This window comes from Hemiscyllium ocellatum, chromosome 11 (genome assembly GCF_020745735.1).
Source record: "Hemiscyllium ocellatum isolate sHemOce1 chromosome 11, sHemOce1.pat.X.cur, whole genome shotgun sequence".
Classification (NCBI taxonomy): Eukaryota; Metazoa; Chordata; class Chondrichthyes; order Orectolobiformes; family Hemiscylliidae; genus Hemiscyllium; species Hemiscyllium ocellatum.
In genome coordinates this window covers 391,759-413,820 of record NC_083411.1, presented here as the reverse complement: position 1 = coordinate 413,820, position 22,062 = coordinate 391,759, and the positions used below count along the sequence as shown (strand labels likewise).

The 22,062-nt window shown below is 42.7% G+C and overlaps 1 protein-coding gene across 4 annotated transcripts in view; it reads right to left on the bottom strand.

Annotated features, from left to right (window-relative positions):
• Nucleotides 1-22,062, bottom strand: part of phf6 (PHD finger protein 6) — a 76,015-nt gene that overhangs the window by 40,680 nt on the left and 13,273 nt on the right. For all 4 annotated transcript variants that reach the window (XM_060832361.1, XM_060832364.1, XM_060832363.1 and 1 more), the window contains 2 exons: nt 7,142-7,298; nt 6,431-6,532 (listed from right to left, as the gene is read on the bottom strand). In XM_060832361.1, the coding sequence (XP_060688344.1) occupies nt 6,431-6,532; nt 7,142-7,279 (240 nt within the window). In that variant the 5' untranslated portion in view covers nt 7,280-7,298. The remainder of the gene's footprint in view (nt 1-6,430; nt 6,533-7,141; nt 7,299-22,062) is intronic.

The window sequence follows — 22,062 nt, the reverse complement described above, 5'->3', positions numbered from 1 at the left end:
TGGAGGATTCCATACATTCGTTAGACTGAGCGAAGATTCACCAATCAGGAGGAACATCCTTTTTGCAATCATTCTGCCCAATCTTGTACTATGTCCTCTGATTAAAGGACAGCCTATAGAAACAAACTTGGAGCAGGTTCGGGCAATTCCACCCTTCAAACCTGGTCCATATTCAACTTGAGGATTGCTGATTTATATCTCAATGCCATATTGCTTCTTTCTATTCATACTCTTGATGCCTCAATCTTTTTTTGAATAAATAGAATGATCTAGCTCCATCTTTCTATTGCAGGAAGTTTCTTCATCTCAATCTTAAATGACAGCCTGCATTCTGAAATGATGCTCCTGGTTCTGGACTCCGTAACCATATGTTCTCTTATCACATCTTTTACATGGGAGGCGGGGGGGGGGGGGGGGGGGAGTGGTCAGCCATATGAATAGGAAGGGTTTAGAGGGATATGGACCAAGTGCCGGCAAACGGGACTAGATTAAGTTAGGATATCTGGCCCTGAAAGTGCTGGGTATTTGGTTCGGAGGGGTTGGGGCGTGCGCCAAGTCTTTGGGGGGGGGGGGGCAGTGTATCAAAAAAGTGAGGCAGAAACTGGGCAGTTGGAAGCTATGGTCACTCTCCAGTGCAGGTAAAAACCTGGTCATCAGGTGTGAGGCACTGTCAGTGTTGTTATATGTGGCACAGGTCTGGCCTATTCCCAGAACCTGTGCCGTCGCAGTCACCCAAGCCATCTTCCATTTTGTATGGAGATCAAAGATGACCAGGGTCCAAAGCGAGTTATGTACAAAGCTCTAGGCAACGGGGGGGGAAAAAAACACACCCAATGCCACGCTCACCCTGATGGCCACCTCTGTGTAGCTGCATCAAGCTGTGCATGGATCCCCGGTACGCAAACACAAAGTGTCACGACGTACTGAGGTAGTGTCACAACGTACTGAGGTACTGACGTACTGTCCCCGGTATTGTGAAGGATGGGCCTGGCCTTGCTGCTGCGGAATGCTCAAAGTAGTTGGACCGTTCCATATCACCTGTCCTTTGTAGAGAAATTTATGAAGAAAAACACCTTTGACCACAAGTCCATCAGAAAGTGGTCAGCACGTAGTGTCCTTGAGGCCCTTCGGGAAAAGGAGAGGGCGGATCCTATCGAGCAGTTCCCTGGGCAGACTGTCAAAGTCATGTGGCAGAATGCCGCATCGCCAGAACTTTCCAACAAGCCCCAAGACATGGCTTGGCTGGTGGTGAGAAGGGCTCTGCCTGCGAGAGCCTTTATGCAGGCTTGCACTCTCGGCCGCACCGCACACTGCTCTCAAAGCGGCAGGGGGGAGGGACGAGACTCGCACACCTTCTTGAATGTGCCTATGTAAAGGAAGTCTGGAGAGGAATGCAGTGGCGTTTGTCGAGGTTCGTCCTGAGCAGCTCCGTGATGCGGGACTCCGTGCTCCATGGTCTGTTCCCTGGGACGCACACCGAGACGAACATTAACTGTGCCTGGCAGATCATCAACTTGGTTAAAGACGCTCTTTGGTCTGTCCGAAATCTGTTGATCTTCCAGCTGAAGAAGCTGACCCTGACTGAGTGTTGCGGACTGGCATATTCCAAGTTCCAGGACTATGTGTTGAGGGATGCGTTGAAGCTTAGGGCAGCTTCCGTCAAGGCGCAGTGGGGAAGGACCACCATGTAACATCTGCCTGCCAAAGAACAGGGGACCCCACACAGTAAGTGGGCTCCACTGGCGCCTCAGCTAAATATATGCATTGTAAACGTACAGACCTGTATATGTGAATGATTACTTGATCTCTGTATGCAAAGAAATGGAATGTTTATGCATGTATGGCATGACCAATTGTACAGATCAAATTATTTTTATGATGAAAGTATATTTTTGAAATAAAAAAATCTGGTCAGCATGGACGAGTTGGACTGAAGGGTCTGCTGTACATCTCTATGACTCTATGATTAGAACAGGGACTGTCGGGAGGATGAGCAAACTGACCATAGCATGATTTTTAAAAAATGAATTCACAAGATGAGGGAATCGCTGCCTCGGCCAGTATTTTTTGATCATCCTTAATCATCCAGAGGGCAGTTGAGTTAACCACATTGCTGTAGGCTGTGGAGGCCAACCCAGGTAAAGATGGCAGTTTGCGAACCAGATGGTATTCTTTTCTATGCCTCTCAGTTTTGAGTACCTCAGTCAGATTGCCCCCATCTGACCTCTTCTGCTCCAAGGAAAATAAATGTGGCGTGAGAAAAGCACAGCAGGTCAGGCAGCATCGGAGGAGGGGAGTCAACCTTTCAGGAATTCTGATGAAACATCAACTTTCCTGCTCCTCAGATGCTGCCTGACCTGCTGTGCTTTTCCAGCGGCACACTTCTGGACTCTGATCTCCAGCATCTACAGTCCTCACTTTTTCCAAGGAAAATAAACCCACCCCATCCAGTCTCTCCTCATAACTAAAAGTTTTCATTCCAGGTAACGTCCTGGTGCATCTCCTCAGCAACCTCCCCAGTGCAATCACATCCTTCTGATAGTGTGGCAACCAGAACTGCACACAGTATTCCATCTGTGGCCAAACTAATGGTTTATGAAGTTGTAACAAGACTTTCTTGATCCTACGTTCTGTGCCCTAGCTAATGAAAGCAAGCATCCTGTGTGCCTTCATCATCATCCTGTCTATCAATGCTGACACATTCAAGGATCTGCGTACTTTTACATCAAGGTTGCTTTGCACAATAATCCCTAGGGAATAACATCCATTGCTTAATTGACCTCCCAAAAATGGATCAGCATGCACCTATAGAGATTACATTCCATCTGCCCTTGTTCTGCCCAATTTATCATCCAATCATTATCAAGCTATAGCTGGAGACCATCCTCCTCACTATCAACAACCCAATTTTTGTGTCATCAGCAAACGTACTAATTGTACCTCCGACATTCACATCCAAGTCGTCAATGTACATAAACAGCAAGGATCCCGTCACAGGCTTCCAATCACAAAAACAACCCTCCACCTTCACCTTGTGCTTCCTATATGCAAGCCAATTTTGGATTCAGTTTGCCAACTTGCCTTGGATCCTGGTGACTCTTACCTTTGGACCAGCCTTCCATGTGAGACCTTGTCCAAGGCCTTACTGAAATACATGTAAGCCACATCAATTGCATTACCCTCATCAGTATATTTAGTCAACTTTTCAAAAAATGTTACTTAGTCAGACAGAATCTCAGTCTTACAAATTTATGTTAACTCGTGTTGTACATCTCTACGACTCTATCCCTGATTAATCCTCACTTTCCATGTGTTGGTTAATCCAGTTGTTCAGAATTTTCATGGAGATCCCTCCTCATCCTTCCCAACTCAGAGTACAGATCCACAGTCCTCAACTGTTCCTCATTTGACAAGCTCTGCATCGGGATCATTCTTGTAAACTTCCTCTCGACCATCTCCAATGCCAGCACATTCTTCCTTAGATATGAGGCCCAAAACTGCTCAATATTACAAGTGCAGTATCACCAGTGCCTTACACAGCCACAGTTGTAAATCCTGACACCTGTATTCTAGCCCCTCAAAATGAATGCCATCATCACATTTGCCTTCCTAACTGCTGACTGAATCTCCAAGGTAACCTCAAGAGAATAATGAGCCAGGACTTTGAAGTCCCTGTGAGCTTCAGATGTCAGAAGGAGAAAGTGAGGACTGCAGATGCTGGATGTCAGAGTCAAAAAGTGTGACATTGGAAAAGCATAGACGGTCAGACAGCATCCGAGGAGCAGGTGAGTCAACATTTCAAGCAAAAGCTCTTCATCAAGAATGGGGGGGGGGGGGGGGGGGTTCTAACAGATTTGTCAAGCATGACCTCCTTTTGATGAAGCCGTACTGACTGCATCCTAACTTACCACGTACGTCCAAGAACTCCGCAATTTCGTCCTTAATAATGGACTCTTAAATCTTACCAACAACCGAACTCAGGCTAACCAGCCTATAGTTTCCTGTTTTTGGCTTCCCTCACTTCTTAACAGAGATGTTAAATTAGCCATTTTCAACTCTTCTGGAACCCTCCCTGGCTCTAGTCTAATGATTCCTGAACGATCACTATCAATACTGCACAGTCTCTTCACCAATCTTGTTCAAAACCTTGGGATTAGCTCATCTGTCTGGAGTACGTATCCATCTTCAGACCTTTCAGCCTCTCCAGCACCATACCTTAGCGACAGTCACTACACTCACCTCTCCTGACTCGCTACGTTTTGGTATGATGTCATCCACTATGAAAACATGCAAAGTATTTATTCAATTCGTCCGCCATTTTTTTGTGGCCAATTACTCCTTCTCCATCCTTACTTTCAGCAGAACAATGCCCACTTTTGCCCCCCTTTTACCTTTTTAGAAAATTAAAAATACTTTTGCCATAGTTTATATTACTAGCTAGCTTAGCCTCAATCTCATCTTCACCCCCCTTACTGTTTTGTTAAGTTATCCTCTACTGGTTTTTAAAGGCTTTTAAAGGTGGTGTGGTGGTGGTGGTGGTGGTGGTGGGGGGGGGGGTTGGGGGAAGAGTTTTGTGTGGGGTGATGAAGTAAGGATAGATGAACACAGGTGGAAAGTACGAATGGTTACTCATTAGGAGGAATGAATCCAGTTGATAGCTGGAAGGGTCAGTCAGAGGAATGGAAGGGGAGGGGGAGGGGTTGGAAAGGGTGTCAGGGATGGGAAGGGAGGTTATTTGAAATCTCAGAACTCAGTGTTGAGTACTCTGGATTGTAGGCTGCTGAGGCAGAAGATGAGGTGTTGTTCCTCCAATTTGTGGGCTGATTCACTGTGGCAATGGAGGAGGTTGAGGATGGTATGGGCATTGACTGGGAGGTCAGGTCGCCCCGTGAGCCCAGCTGAGATGCTCAGTGAAACACTTCCTGAGTTTACATTTGGTCTCCCCAATGTAGAGAAGATCATAATGGGAGCACTCTTCATAGTAAACTAGGTTGGAGGAGAGGTAGGTGAACCTCTATCTCACCTGGAAGGACTAGTTGGGCCCCTGGATGGAGGTGAGGGAGGTGGCATGCTGGCAGGTTTTGCGTATTTTCCAGGTGCAGAGGAAGCTACCAGGGTTTGGGAGGATTGTTGGGGAGAGTAGCGCAAACCAAGGATCGGCAAAGGGAACAGTCCTTGCGGAAGGCATAGAAGGGTGGGGAGGGGAGCATATTCTTGGAGCTGGCAGAAGTATTTAGGATGATATTTTGGATGCGGAGACTGGTATGGTGGCAGGTGAGGACTGGGGGGGTCTCTGTCTTTGTTGCATTTGGAGGGGTGGGGGGGGGGGAAACAGTTTAGAGCAGTATTCTCTAGTAGGTCTATCACAAGCTGCTCCAATATAAAAATTTTGGAATTTCCACAAATTCCCTTTCTTTAGATCTGCTACCAACCTGATTTGCCATCCACTTGCATTATGATGTCTCACATGTTTATTGTAATAGTTCCTTTTTGCATGACTTTTCCATCTCTGATTTATTTTCAGCCCCACATCCTGACTACTGCTAGGAGACGGAGACCTGCACATAACAGACATCAGGGTCTTATTTACCTTTATGATTCTTCAAAGTTACTCAAAGATTCTATACCTTCCAATCGTATATTGCCTCCTGGTATTGATTTAATTTCTAAGAAGCAACCCTGCCCTGACTGTCCATTGGCCTGTCCTTTTGACAGGAAACATTGTTGAATATTTAATTCCTAGCCCCGAACCCCTTGTTCTTGGGTGATGCCCACAACATTTGTCAGGTGAAGGAACAGCACTCCGAAAGCTTGATTTTTCAAATTAACCTGTTGGACAATTACCTATCGCCATGTGACTTCCAACTTTGTCCACTCCAGTCCATTACCAACATCTCCACATCATGACTCCTGTGGCTTAGCTATGACCTAACTAACATCATATACAGCTCCACTATAACTTTCTTGCTTTTGTTTCAAAGCTTCATCAAGGATTAATAAAGGAAAGTATCCCTTATGCCTTCTTTACACATCACAAACTGTCCTGTTCCCTATGAAGATCTGTGGATATGCACGAAGTCCCTCTGATCCTCCGTACTTTCTAGGATCCTTTCTAGATTTCCAATCCTCCCAAAATGATCCACCTCATTTATCACCTTTAAATTCCTTTGTCTACTGTTCTGCTCACCTGATCAACCAGTCTGTATTATCCTGTAATCAAAGGCTTTCTTCCTTGTTATTTTTGTGTCATCTGCAAACATTGATAAAACCTCCTACTTTCAGGTCTTAGATCATTAAGGCACGCAACAGCAAAGGTCACAGCACCAAACCCTACAGCACATCACTGGACACAGGCTCCAGCTACAAAACAACCCTCAACCAGCACCCTCTTGCCACTAAATGTCAAAGAGCAATTATGAATACTACATACCAGCTTGTTTCCCCTTTTTATTTCCTTCTTGATATCTTCAAGCAAGAAGCCACCAAGAGTCTCATTCTCAGAATGAGAGGTCACTAGAGCAGATGAAAATAACTAGAAATAGGAAGAAAACAAAATAGTATATCAGCTTCTTGCAGGACAAATTTCACAGATCCTTTATGAGATCAACAGATTGTACATGGCTACACATTACACAACTTTCAAATTTTACATGGGGCGTGGGTGGGGGGGAAGAAAAGAGGAGAATTACAAGTTTATTTAACATTTGGACAACAGTGGTTCCGGAGAGTGGGAAAACAAAATTTTCCAATCTAAGTAACACCCAGAAATCACTCATTTCAAAGTGATGGTTATCGATGAGTCCATGGGCACAGCCACATTTTGTTTTCTACCCGACGAATGGGCAAATGCAATGTGCAGTGGGGTAAGATAACTCCAATCAGGGATTGATGCAACCGATTCCTAGTGAATTTGTGAAAGAATAAGATGAAATCCTGGCCAAACACCATCAGCATCTGCCTATCTAGATTCATTCACTCATTAATGCTCACTGAGCACAGTAGCACTGATTCACCAGTACCAACTTAAATATAGGATTTAATAACTTCAAGTGAATACAGCAGAGGAATCTGATGTTAGAAATATCCTTGTCAACCTGACTATTAGCTTCGGACTCCAAGTGATTGCTGCCTCTTCACTTACCATACATTTGTGATGTGCTGCCATCTTCTGGCTTTGGGCTACTAACAACTGGCCACAATGCTCCTCTTTATTGAGTTTACAGAAAGCACATTTTGGTTGTCTCGAACCCCTTCTCTTCCCCTTAGAATCAGTCGCCATCACTCAAGCTGGCCTCCAACTGGAATTTTTAAATAGCATAAAACAAATACTGTGAATTATTGGAACGGCTAAGCAAAATTAATCGACATATTTATAGTTTAAACACCATATGCAGCACCTTGGTGTTACCAATTTAGAAAAAAGCTCAAAACTAACAAGAGAAAAAGACTTCACGCTTACAATCACTAATAATTAGGCTCATTCCATCAACACTCTGGGGGCTACCAGTGACCAGAGGCTGAACTGGAATAGCCATGTAAATACTGTAGTTACAAACAAAGGTCAGAAGCTAGGCAAGTATCTCACCTCCTCACTCACCAAAGCCTGTCCACCATCTACAAGGCAGATCCAACAAAACAAGAAAATTGACACCATCTTGGTTGGTATCATAAACATGCACTCCCTTCACCACTGTCAATTAACAGCAGTGCATACCATCTACAAGATGAACTGCAGAAATTCATCAAGGTTCCTTACACTGCAACTTCTAAATTTTTGGGGGTGGCACAGTGGATAGCACTGCTGCCTCACAGCACCAGGGACCCAGGTTCAATTCCAGCTTTGGGCGACTGTCTGTGTGGAGTTTGCACATTCGCCCGGTCTGTATGGGTTTCCTCCTACGGTCCAAAGATGTGCAGGGTTAGGTGAATTGGCCATGCTAAATTGTCCACAGTGTCCAGGGATGGAAAAGTTAGACGCACAAGTCAGGGGAAATGTGGGGTAATGTGTCTGGGTGGGATATTCTTCAGAGGGGCAGTGTGGACTTGTTGGGCTGAAGAGCCTGTTTCCACGCTGTAGAAATTCTAATTCTAATTCTAAACTCATTACCACAACCATCTTGACAGACAAGGTCAGCAGATTCACAGGGTTGCAATCACCTCCAAGTTCCTCACCAAGCACCTCACCACCCAAATTTGGAAATATATTGCTATTCTTCTGCTGCTTGGTCAAAACCCTGGAAATTTCATTTAGGGGGAGCAGAACATGTTACATTAAAATTTGCTGCTAGCAGGGCAGATGTTAAGATGTTTTCACTAGGAGGGGAGACTTGAACAAGGGGATATATTTACAGAATAAGGAGGAACTGAGACAAGGGGAATTTCTTCTAAGATGATTATGAATGTCTGAAGTTCTCTAGATCACTAAAGATTTCTGAAATGTAGAAGAGTTGCAGACTGTAAGGAGCTGACAAAAAAAAGTTGAGGCTCTGGGTAAATGTGCCTATAGAATGGCATGGCAGGCTTGACAGGCTGAATGATCTTCTTCTATAGCTTGACATTCTTTGTAACATCATTGTGGATTAAGCTATGCCAAATGGATAGTTCAACAACAAATCTTCAGGGCAACAAGGGCTCGGACAATAAATGCTCACATTCCATAAATGAGTACAAAAATATTCCCATCCTTTTAAATATCTAAATGCCAAGCAAAGATCTATTTGGAAATTGCCAGTTACCTTTTAAAAGTTTGTTATATTTTTGATGTACCTAGTCCATTATAGTCATCATTATGCTTTGTCACTAGGGTCTTGTTCATAAGAAACCACAAATATTTAAATTAGATATCCGTTCAGATGTTAAAGCTACAGAAAATGAAAATATTTGTGTACGCACCTGCAATCAATGCTACAAATATCGAATCCAGATATACCACTGAGCTAGTTTAATGAGGGAAACTGTTAAGCACTAATCTCAGGGCATGGTGTGACTTAAGAACAGAATCAGTCCGCACTGCAAATGGAATGCCCTTTCAAAGTCACATCTTACATCTGCTGTCAGGCATGTGGGATTGCTCACTTTCTCAAAGAGTAACAGTATACTATACTATGGTCACACATTCCCAAAAGTTCTTTTACAAGATTAATTAGCCCCAGTTGGTTAAGTAATATTAGATCTAAAATAGCCCATTCACTATCTGACTTTCTAGAGCAGCATATTAAGGAACCATCCCTAACACACTCAAAAAAACCTATCTTCAACATTAGAGCGTATTAAATTTACCCAGACTATATGCAGTTTGAAGTCACCATAACTGTTGCCCATGCTACATGCTTCTCTCTTCTCCTAATTAAACGTCATGCCCAACACTACCAGCATTGTTCGGTGGCCTATAAACAACTCCTACCAATGTCTGCTAGCTTTGCTGTTTCTTAGCTCCACACAAAAAGATTCCATGTATTGATCTTCCAATTGAAAACTCATCCTTCTCCAGTACAAATTCCATCCTTTATTAATCAGCACACCACCTCACAGAACATAGAACAGTATAGCACAGAAACTGGTCCTTCTGCCCACCATGCCTGTGTCAAACAGGATGCTATTCTAAACTAATCTCATTTGCCTATTTAAGTGTCTAAATGCCTCCTAAACGTTTTGGCTGCATCTGTTTCTACCACCTCCCTGCCTTTACTTTGTTGTTGTACTTCTTAAAAGTCAATTATCTTCACATTTCAATTCTCAGTCTTGGGTCTTTCTGCAACCATGTCTCTTTAATAACAAACTCGGTAAATCCAGCTTTTTGGGTCTTTAGATCATCAATCTAGTTGCAAACAGGTAGATTGCCCTTAAGTTGGTATTCATAATATTCAGTATTCTTGCTTAGTTAATACTTCCCTTCCTTATAACTTCACTTGCTCCTTTTCCACGTCCTGTTAACAGCTTTACTTCCCTTCAATTTAAGCTACCCATCTTCAGGTCCCCATTCCCTTGGCAATTTGGGTTAAACCCTCCTGAACAGCACTAGCAAATCATCAAGCAAGAACGAGTCCTAGTTCCATGAAGATACAGCAGAGCAGGTTGTTTGTCGGGACTGTGGCACATGGGAGTTGTGGAAAGCGAGACTGTCCAAACGTTACAATGTAATATCAAATCTCTCTGGTTTACAGCTGAGGTGAAAGGTGGAGACACTCTAACATGAGGATGACAATTAGTGCCTGGACAGTTTGATCCAAACGTCAGAGATAAATATGCAGAACACATCTCGTCGGAGGATCGGAGGGAGAAGCTGAACAGGCTGGGGCGGAAGCCGAGGGGTGACCTTAGAGGGTTACAAAATTATGAGGGGCGTGGATAGGGTAAATACACAAAGTCTTTGCCCTGAGGTCAGGGAATCCAGAACTAGGGGGCATAGGTTTAGAGTGAGAGGAGAAATGATATAAAAGTGACCTAAGGGGCAAACTTTTCAAGCAGAGCGTGATACGCGTGTGGAATGAGCAGTCAGAGGAAGTGGCGGAGGCTGGTACAATTGCAACATTTAAAAAAGCATTTGGATGGGTATGTGAATATGAAGGATTTGGAGGGATATGGGCCAGGTGCTGGCAAGTGGGACTAGATTGGGTTGGGATATCTGGTCGGTGTGTACTGGTTGGACCGAAAGGTCTGTTTCCGTGCTGTACATCTCTATGACTCTAATACCACATAGCTGAGTAACCCAGTTCAGAAAAAAAAAGGCTTATTGTCCTTCAGGACAAGCAAGGACAAAGACCATGAGAAGGCCATGGCATGCTGAAGGAAGAGCTCGCCTGAGAAAGGGGGAAGGAGTATTAACTCGTTATTATTAAAGATACAACATTTACAGGGGAAGATGGCATCCTTTGTAAACAGACTTGAGAATCCCATATCAAATGCTGCTCATTAGATGAATATCTCAAATCAGTTGGAAAGGTTGTTAGAGATACAGGGGAGCATTCAGTAATTGCAAATCATGGTGGGGCCAAAATATGAAGAGTAGGCAAGGGGTACTTTTTAAAAGAGTATCAAGAACTAAAATCTGAACTAATGAACATGACTTACTAACTTGAAATAGCTCAAGTTTTGTTGGTTCCAAAGAAAACATTTAGTTCTTCTTTCCTAAATTGAATGAAGATGAGCATTAACATTGTAACATTTATAAATGTTCTACATTTTCTGGTATAAGGTTCTCTAGGCCCAACTTATATTTCTTTAATTTTCCGAATTACTAATGGGTGTTGCTGGCTGGACTAGCATTTATTACACATCCTTAGCTGCCCTTAAGATGCTTGTGAATTAACTACTTGAATCTACTTGATGTAGACCCACAATATCATTCGGGAGAGAATTCCAGGTTTTTGACAACAATACTGAAGGAAAGGCGATATATTTCCTAATCAGGATGGTGTATGGTCAAAGCAGCAATTGCAAGCTGTGCATCTACAGACACATGTAGACCAGACCAGAACAGGAAAAGGCAGCAAATTTCCTTCCCCAAGAGACATTAGCGAACTGTGCAGGTTAGGGTGGATTGGTCAGGGGTAAATATAAGGTAGTAGGGGAATAGATCTGGGTGGGTTATTCTTCGGAGGGTCAGTGTGGACTTGTTGGGCTGAAGGGTCTGTTTCCATACTGGAGGGATTCCACGATTGATGTTTAAAGCCTGTTTGGTTTAATAACAATCAACAATCTACCTCAGATGGCTTGGCGCAGGGACATTGTCGTCTTTCTGCACGAGTTACAGAAAACTAGTATTTTGGCATTAATTGTTAAAGGAAGAGAGCATAAAAGTAGAGAAGTGCTGCTGCAACTGTCTAAGGCATTGATGAGACTGCACCTGGGATATTTTGGTGCTCTCACTCAATGACGTAGTTGCATTGGAGACAGCTCAGCAGAGGTTCACTACACTGATCCCAAGAGCATGTGTTATGAAGACATTGAACAGCTTCGGCCTATACCTTCTAGAGTTGAGAAAAATGAGAGAGATCTAGTGAATATATATCAGATGCTAAAGTGGAGTGATAAAGTAAACGTAGTATGGATGTTTTCCTTTTTGAGGTCAGTTTTAGGATAAGGGATAGCAGAGTTAAAAGAGATAGGAGGAGAAATTACATCTCAAAGAGTCATGAATCTTCAGAATTCAATACCCCAGAGTGTAAAGAATGTTGAAACACGGAATAAATTTGAGGACATAGATATATTTCATTTTGGGTTGAAGGGTTATGGAGAGCAGGCAGGAAAGTGGAGTTGACATTGCAAGGAGATCAGCCATGACTATATTAAATGGTGAAGCAAGCTTGAGGATCTGAACATCCTACTCCTTCCCTTAGTTCCTATGTTATGTTGCATGGTCTCCATTAAGCTAGCTTTTTTAAAAAATTCCAGATTTTGTTTTAAAATCTGAAACCAAATTTTACCATGCTGGGATTTGAGCCCCCATCCCTAGCCTGGGGTTCTTGATTACTAGTTCAGCAACATTACCAATACACTAAACCACCACCAAGACCATAATAGAGAGGCATAACATATCCGCCAACGCTTCACTAGAGACTCTACAGATTTTATCTAATATGGTGACGAAACATCTGAAAACAAATCTTCAAGCTTCAGCGAGCTAACTCATATACTCGTGAAAAGAAATGTTTGGAAGGATATGGGGCCAAGCACAGGCAGGCGCGACTAGTTTAATTTAGGATTACATTCATTATGAGAGCTGAAAACGTATTGCTGGAAAAGCGCAGCAGGTCAGGCAGCATCCAAGGAACAGGAGATTTGGCGTTTCAGGCATTAGCCCTTCTTCAGGAATGAGGAAAGTGTGTCCAGCAGGCTAAGATAAAAGGTAGGGAGGAGGGACTTGGGGGAGGGGCGTCGGAGATGCGATAGGTAGAAGGTGGTCAAGGTGAGGGTGATAGGCCGGAGTGGGGTGGGGGCGGAGAGGTCAGGAAGAAGATTGCAGGTTAGGAAGGCGGGGTGCTGAGTTCAAGGGATTTGACTGAGACAAGGGTGGGGCGAGGGGAAAGTGAGGAAACTGGAGAAATCGGAGTACATTCAGTATAGACTGGTTAGTTTGAAGAGTCTGTTTCCATGCTGTATGACTCTATGATGTGGCATTGTTGGCGTTGAACTGGGATTGGCAAAGTCACAAGTGTGGTGCTGGAAAAGCACAGCAGGTCAGACAGCATCCGAGGAGCAGGAGAATAGATATTTCAGGCAAGGCCCGAAATGTCTATTCTCCTGTTCCTCAGATGCTGCCTGACCTGCTGTGCTTTTCCAACGCCCCACTATCAACTCTGATTTCCAGCATCTGCAGTCCTTACTTTGTCAACTAGGAGAAAGTCATAACAGGTTTATTTGAAATCACAAGCTTTTGAAGCATTGTTCCTTTGTCCTGATTTCAAATAAACCTGTTGGACTATAATCTGATGTAATGTGATATATGACTCCAAGACACTATTCCAAAGGAAGACAGGCTACTTTGTGTCTTCACCAATCTTCATCCTCAACTAAACATTAAAAAACAGACTCTCTAATCATGGAAATACAGGATTTAGGAGTAACAGCCACCGAGGCCTGCTCTGTCATTCTCTAAGATCGTGGCTGATCTGACTACGGCATCAACTCCACTTTCCTATTTGCTCATCATAACCATATTGCTAATATTTTTCGATGTGATAAACATTTTTATGGGCCAAGTGCTGGAAAATGGGATTCGAATAGTTAGCTATTTGTTTTGAATGGTGTATACTTGATGGGCTGAAGGGACTTTTTCTCTACTGTACACATCCATGACTGGGTTCAAAATGGCTGCCACACATCCTACATGACAAAAGGTATTACACTTCAAGTAGATAATTGCCTACAAAGCACTTTGATATAATCTGCCGTTGAGAATAGCATGATATAGATGCAAGAATTTTCCTGACGTATTCAATTTTCTAATATTTGGCATTCAGGCCAACACACATTGCTGCAGTCTCAATGCTAGTCCAAATTAACAGGATCGCATTGATGGGTATGCCTGCATCTGATAGGAAACAATTACATCAAGTAGGATTTTACATTTATGTACTGCCTAACATCAAACAGCTTAAAACACTTCACAAAATAAATTTATGTTTTATTTTGGAGACAATAACATATAAACAAATTTAGCTATGTGCAATATTTACCATTTAAAATTCAAAGTCTTTTTCGTAGAATTGCTCATCACATCTCTTGTTGAAACAGAAGTATCAAAATGTGCTATAAAAGCAGAAGTTTACATATACAGGGATTGAAACAGTGGAATGTGTGTGGGTGGCAGATGGCAACAAACCTTCAGCACAACCTTAAAGTCTTATTCTTGTGCTGAAATATTCTACTGCTGTACAAGCGCAGAAATGCTTAGAAATCATGAGTGCCACTCAAATGGTTGACTATTAAATGAGACACCAATTTAATTTAATATTTAAGTACAGAGTTTACTTATTTCAGTCTGAAAGATGTACCCACAATGAAACAACGAATATGCACAGTAAAATGTATTATTTTCAAATAGTTGTGAAACAAATTGCAATATTTAATTAGAATTCCATATAGGTTGACAATCTGCCTGCATGCTTTAAAAATGTAACTTTTTTCAGGAAGGACATCGGAGATATTTTATCATGACACAACAAACATGGTTATTTCCCACATGCAGCAGTAGACAGAAACAAACAACTAAACTCTAAAGGGCCTACACCATTATCAGTAATCACTTTCCACAGCATTCCATAAAATTGGAGAATGATACAAGCAGGGGTTTCCTTACAGCCAATGTTCTTTAGCAGGGCAACCCTATTAATCTGACTTTCCTCTCCATTATATAATTGTGAAATTTTCTGAAACTATTTAGCCAATTCCCTTTTGAATGCTTTTGCTGAACCCACTTCCACCATCTTCCCAGGTGATGCATTCCAAATCACAACTCTCACTGCATATTTCCTTGGTTGTGTGATGCAAGGTGTGTGCATTACATACCTTGTATGTGAGTTTAAATTTTTGAATTTAAATTACGTTGTGTATCCGAGGAGCCTAGTGATTAACTTGTAAGTATTTCTGTTGCCATGCTGATTTCTTTTAAAACAACAGTGAAAGAGAAGACTTCCTCGAGTGCAATGGGTTTTGTTTACAATGGGAGAATTTGACGAGCGAACAAGGCAGACAGTTGTGCATTTAGCTCCAATTTAGAAAGAATAAGAACAAAGAATAAAAAAAATTTACAGCCCAGGAACAAGCCCTTCGGCCCTCCAAGCCCGAGCCGATCCAAATGTACTGTCTAAACCTGTCAGTCAATTCCTAAGCATCTGTACGCCTCTGCTCCCCACCTACTCATGCATCTGTCCAGATGCACCTTAAATGAATCCACCTTGCCTGCCTCTACCACCTCTGCTGGCAAACACGTTTCAAACGCCCACCACCCTCTGTGTGAAGTACTTGCCGTGTGCATCCCCCATAAACTTTCCAACTCTCACCCTGAAAGCATGACTGCCCATCACCCTAGAAAAAAGCTCGTCTCTACCCTTCATGATTTTGTAAACCCTCAATTTCCTTTTTTCTAGTGAAAATAAGCCTAACCTAGGAGGTAAAAACAATGACTGCAGATGCTGGAAACCAGATTCTGGATTAGTGGTGCTTGAAGAGCACAGCAATTCAGGCATGATCCAAAGTGCAGCGAAATCGACGTTTCGGGCAAAACCCCTGCTTTTGCCTGAAACGTCAATTTTGTTGCACTTCAATGCTGCCTGAGAACTGCTGTGCTCTTCAAGCACCACTAATCCAGAATAAGCCTAACCTACTCAACCCCTCTTCATAGCTAGCACTATCCATACCAGGCAACATCCTCGTAAACCTTCTCTGCACCATCTCCAAAACGTTCACATCCTTTTGGTAATGTGGCAACCAGAACTGTACACAGTATTCTAAAGGCAGCTAATGTCTTGTACAATTTTAACATGACTTGCCAGCTCTTATACTCAATACCCCGTCCAATGAAGGCAAGCATACTTTATGCCTTCTTGACCACTCTATCCACCTGCACAGCAACCTTCAGGGTACAATGGACCTACACTCCCAGATCTCTCTGCCCATCAACTTTTCTCAAGGCTCTTCCATTCATTGTAGAATTTGCCCTAGAATTAGTCTTGCCTAAATGCATCACCTCACATTTGTCTGGATTGAAAACCATCTGCCACTTTTCCACCCAACTCTCCTGTCTATCTATATCCTCCTGTATTCTCAGACAGTCTCTTATGCTTTCTGCTACTCCACCAATCTTTATGTCATCTGCAAACTTGCTGATCATACCAACAGTGCCCTCTTCCAGATCATTTGTGTATATTACAAACAGTGGCCCCAAACTGACTCCTGTGGAACACCACTGGTCATCTTTCTCCATTTCGAGAAACTCCCTTCAACTACTACTCTGTTTCTTGTTGCTCAACCAGTTCTTTATCCACCTAGCTAGAACACCCTGCACACCATGTGACTTCACTTTCTCCATTAGTGTACAATGGGGAACCTCATCAAACGTTTTACTGAAGTCCATGTATACGACATCAACAGCCTTTCCTTCATCTATCAACTTGGGTCACTTCCTTGAAGAACTCTATTAAGTTGGTAAGGCACAATCTCCCCCGCACAAAAACATTTTACCTATCACTGATAGGATCTATTTATATTTGGAAAGGAATGAGCTTATTTCTCAGTATACTCTCCAGCAACTTCCCTATCACCGACGTCAGGGTCACTGGTCTGTAGTTACCCGGAATATCCCTACTACCCTTCTTGTACAGGGGAAACATGAGCAAACTTCCAGTCCTCCGACATCTCACCTGTATTTAAGGATGCCACAAAGCTATGTCAGAGCCCCAGCTATTTCCTCTCTCTCCTCCCTCAGCAACTTGGGATAGATCCAATCCAGTCCTGGGGATTTGTCCACCTTAATAACTTCTAACATACCCAACACATTTTTCCTACTTATGCCAACGTGATCCAGACTAATCAAACTTCATCTTAAATCTCAAGATTCATTATGTTCCTCTCTTCAGTGAACACTGATGCAGAGTAATCATTCAGAATCTCACTCATTCTCTCAGGTTTGGCACACAGACTTCCCTAATTATCTTTTAGTGGACCAATCCTTTCTTTAGTTACCCACTTGCTTCTGATACAAGAATTAAATGCTTTGGGATTTTCCTTAATTCTGCTTGCTAAAGCTATTTTATGACCCCTTTTAGCCCGCTTGATTCCTTGTTCAAGACTTGCCCTACTCTTCCGATATTCTTCCAGGGCCTGTTCTGTTCTTATCTGCCTAGTCATTATGTACACTTCCCTTTTCCTCTTGACTAGTCGTACAATTTCTCCTGTCATCCACGGTTCACGAGCCTTGCCCTTCCTATCCTTTGCCTTCAAATGAGGCAGATGCAGTTTAATGTGGCTAAATGTATGGTTATCCACATTGGTGGCAAGAACAGGAAGGCAGATTACTACCTAAATGGAATCAATTTAGGTAAAGGGGCAGTACAGAGAGATCTGGGTGTTCTTGTACACCAGTCAATGAAGGTAAGCATGCAGGTACAGCAGGTAGTGAAGTAGGCTAATAGCATGCTGGCCTTCATAACAAGAGCGATTAAGTTTAGAAGCAAAGAGGTTCTTCTGCAGCTGTACAGGGCCCTGGTGAGACCACACCTGGAGTATTGTGTGCAGTTCTGGTCTCCAAATTTGAGGAAAGACATTCTGGCTATTGAGGGAGTGCAGTGTAGGTTCACGAGGTCAATTCCTGGAATGGTAGGACTACCTTACGCTGAAAGACTGGAGCGACTGGGCTTGTATACCCTTGAGTTTAGAAGACAGAGAGGGGATCTGATTGAGACATATAAGATTATTAAAGGATTGGACACTCTGGAGGCAGGAAACATATTTCCGCTGACAGGTGAGTGCTGAACCAGAGGACACAGCTTAAAAATACGGGGTAGACCATTTAGGACAGAAATGAGGAGAAACTTCTTGACCCAGAGAGTGGTGGCTGTGTGGAATGCTCTGCCCCAGAGGGCAGTGGAGGCCCAGTCTCTGGATTCATTTAAGCAAGAGTTGGATATAGCTCTCAAGGATAGTGGAATTAAGGGTTATGGAGATAAGGCAGGAACAGGATACTAATTAAGGATGATCAGCCATGATCATATTGAATGGTGGTGCAGGCTCGAAGGGCAGATCGGCCTACTCCTGCACCGCCGTTAACCTATCTTTGAAAGCCTCCCACATCTCAAATGGGGACTTCCCTTCAAATAGCGGTATCCAATTCACATTTCCAAACTTCTGCCTAATTTTGATATAATTGGCCTTAGCCCAGTTTAGCACTCTTCCCTTAGGACCACTCTCTTCTTTAACCATGAGTATATAAAACTTACAGAATTGTGGTCACTGTTCCCAAAGAAATCCCCCACCGCAACTTCTACCACTTGTCCTGGCTCACTCTCTAGTACCAGGTCCAACATGGCCCCTACCCTCGTGGGACTATTGACATACTGCTCTAGAAAACTGTCAGAGATGTACAGCTTGGAATCAGACCCTTCGGTCCAACCCATCCATGCCGATCAGATATCCCAACCCAATCTAGTCCCACTTGCCAGCACCCGGCCCATATCCCTCCAAACCCTTCCCATTCATATACACATCCAAATGCCTCTTAAATGTTGCAACTGTACCAGCCTCCACCACTTCCTCTGGCAGCTCATTCCATACACATACCACCCTCTGCGTGAAAAAGTTACCCCTTCGGTCTCTTTTATAACTTCCCCCCTCACCGTAAACCTATGTCCTCTCGTTCTGAACTTCCCCATCCCAACGAAAAGACTTTGCCTATTTATCCTATCCATTCCCCTCAATTTTGTAAACCTCTAAGGTCACCCTTCAGCCTCCGACGCTCTAGCGAAAACAGCCCCAGCCTGTTCAGCTTCTCCCCATAGCTCAATTCCTCCAACCCTGGCAACATCCTTGTAAATCTTCTCTGAACCCTTTCAAGTTTCACAATATCTTTCCGATTGGAAGGAGACCAGAATTGCACGTACAAATTCTATTCCATCCAGACCTCTGACGCTAAGTGTATCCCAGTCAATGTTGGGAAAACTAAAATCTCCCATCACCACTACCCTATTGCCTCTACATCTATTCATAATCTGTTTACCTATTTGTTCAGAATGAATTTTTTCTTTGATTGGGGGCAAACATCCATGCCTTAGAAAAAAGTTTTTTTTCAAAAGCTTCAATTTTGGCAATTCTGCATGGTTCTTGGTTGAAGCTAGATGTGCTCAAGAGAAGTTGGTTAAACCCTTGAAAAGTTATATGAAGCTGAGAAAGTTTAAGCTTAACTTATGAAGGCTCCAGAAAGAGGCGGTCAGATTCTCAAAACAATATATCAAAGCTACAGTTAAAATAAAAATCACAACACCAGGTTATAGTCCTACAGGTTTAATTGGAAGCACTAGCTTTCGGAGCGCTGCTCCTTCATCAGGTGGTTGTGGACTACACAATTGTAAAGCACAGAATTTATAGCAAAACTTTACAGTGTGATGAAACTGAAATTATACATTGAAATATACTAGACCAGATAAGATGCTGAAGGTCTGGCCTGACACCAATAGTTAGTTAACCTGAGAATGTAACTTTTAAAAAGAGTTTTGTGATTTACATATGAAGTGAAACTATCATGGTCATTCTAACACAAGAGACTTAATAAACAATCAAGGTATTTTTCAGCGTATAATTTCAGTTACATCGCACCGGCAACTTTTGCTATAAATTCAATCACCTGATGGAGTAGCACTCCGAAAGCTAGTGCTACCAATTAAACCTATTGGACTATAACCTGGTGTTGTGTGATTTTTAACACTTAAAATAAGCCCAATAGGAGTGATGAAGGAGATAATTCTCTGGAGAGAGCACTGTAATGGAGTGGTTTTGGGATTACTGGGTTATGTTTGCACAATGTATCAAAATCTTTAAACACATTATAGGTAAATAGCATGCTTTGTTCTATCCCATTTTCGTTTTTTGTGTAATAGACTACTGTATTGTTAAAACAAAATCTGCAAAATTGAACGCTTATGCTTCAATGAAAGACCACTTGCATCCACCATGTGTTTGCCCATTCTCAACTTATCTAAATTACCCGACTTCTGGTTGTAAGGGACCGACAGTTGTCTTTACTAATCTTCATACCTTCACATATGTATAGAGGTTTTTATGGTCAATTTTTATGTTCATTGCAAGTTTGCTGTCTGACTTTTCCTCATCTTAATGAACCTCTTGTTCATTTGTTGAATTCCATTAAGATCAGGGAAGGTGGTAAAAGAGGGGGGAGGTGTGGCATTGTTAGTTAAGGACAGGATTACGGTGGCAGAAAGGATGTCTGATGAGGGCTCATCCACTGAGGTAGTAAGGGTTGAGGTTAGAAACAGCAAAGGAGAGGTCACCCTGTTGGGAATGTTCTATAGGCCTTCGAAAAACTCCAGAGATGTAGAGGAAAGGATTGCAAAGATGATTCTGGTACAAGTGAAAGTAACAGGGTAGTTGTTATGGGGAACTTTAACTTTCCAAATATTGACTGGAAAAGCTATAGTTAGAATACTTTAGATAGGTCAGTTTTTGTCCAATGTGTGCAGGAGGGTTTCCTGACACAGTATGTAGAAAGGCAAACAAGAGGTGAAACCACATTGGATTTGCTACTGGATAATGAACCTGGCCAGGTGTTAGATGTGGAGGTAGGTGAGCACGTTGGTGATAGTGACCACAATTCGGTTATGTTTACTACAGGGCAAGAATTATAGCTGGAGGAAAGGCAATTATGATGTGATTAAGCAAGATATAGGATGGGGAAGGAAATTGTAGGGGATGGGCACAATTGAAATGTTGAGCTTATTCAAGGAACAGCTACTGCATGTCCTTCATAAGTATGTATCTGTCAGGCAGGCAGCAAGTGTTCAAGTGAGGGAATGGTGGTTTTCTGAAGAAGTTGAATCTCTTGTCAAGAGGAAGAAGGAGGCTTATGTTAAGATGAGGTGTGAAGGCTCAGCTAGGGTGCTTCAGAGACACAAGTTAGCTCTCATTTTAGGTTCTTCCTGACTAAGAAGAACTAGAGGGGACATGAGAAGTCTTTGGCAGGTAGGCTCAAGGAATACCCTAAAGCTTTCCCTCGGTATGTCAGGAATAAAAGAATGATGAGTGTAAGATTAGAGCCAGTCAAGGACAGTAGTGGGAAGTTGTGTGTGGAGCCAAAGAGTTAAGAGTAAATGAATATTTTTCGTCAGTATACAACTGGAAAAAGACAATGTTGTCGAGATATTGAGATACAGGCTATCAGGCTCGACGGGATTGAGGCTCACAAGGAGGCGGCATTAGCAATTTTGGAAAGTGGGAAAATAGGTAAGCCCTCTGGGCCAGATGGGATTTATCCTAGGTTTCTCTGGGAAGCTAGGGAGAAGATTGCAGAGCCTTTAGCTTTGATCTTTATGTTGTCATTGTCTACAGGAATACTACCAGAAGACTGGGAGATAGCAAATGTTGTTCCCTAGTTCAAGAAGGGGAGTAGAGACAACTCTGGTAATTATAGACCAATGAGCCTTACTTGTGATGTGGGCAAAGTTTTGAAAAGATTATAAGAGATAGGATTTATAATCATCTAGAAAGAATAAGTTGATTAGGGATTTTCAGCACAGTTTTGTGAAGGGTAGGTCATGCCTCAAAAACCTTCCTGAGTTCTTTAAGGTGGTGACCAAACAGGTGGATGATGGTAAAGCAGTTGATGTGGTGTATATGGATTTCAGTAAGGAGTTTGATAAGGTTCCCCACGGTAGGCCATTGCAGAAAATTTGGAGGCATGGGATTGAGAGTGATTTAGCAGTTTGGATCAGAAGTTGGCTAGCTGAAAGAAAACAAAGGGTGGTGGTTGATGGGAAATATTCATCCTGGAGTTGAGTTACTAATGGGGTACAACAAGGACCTGTTTGGGGCCACTGTTGTTTATCATTTTTATAA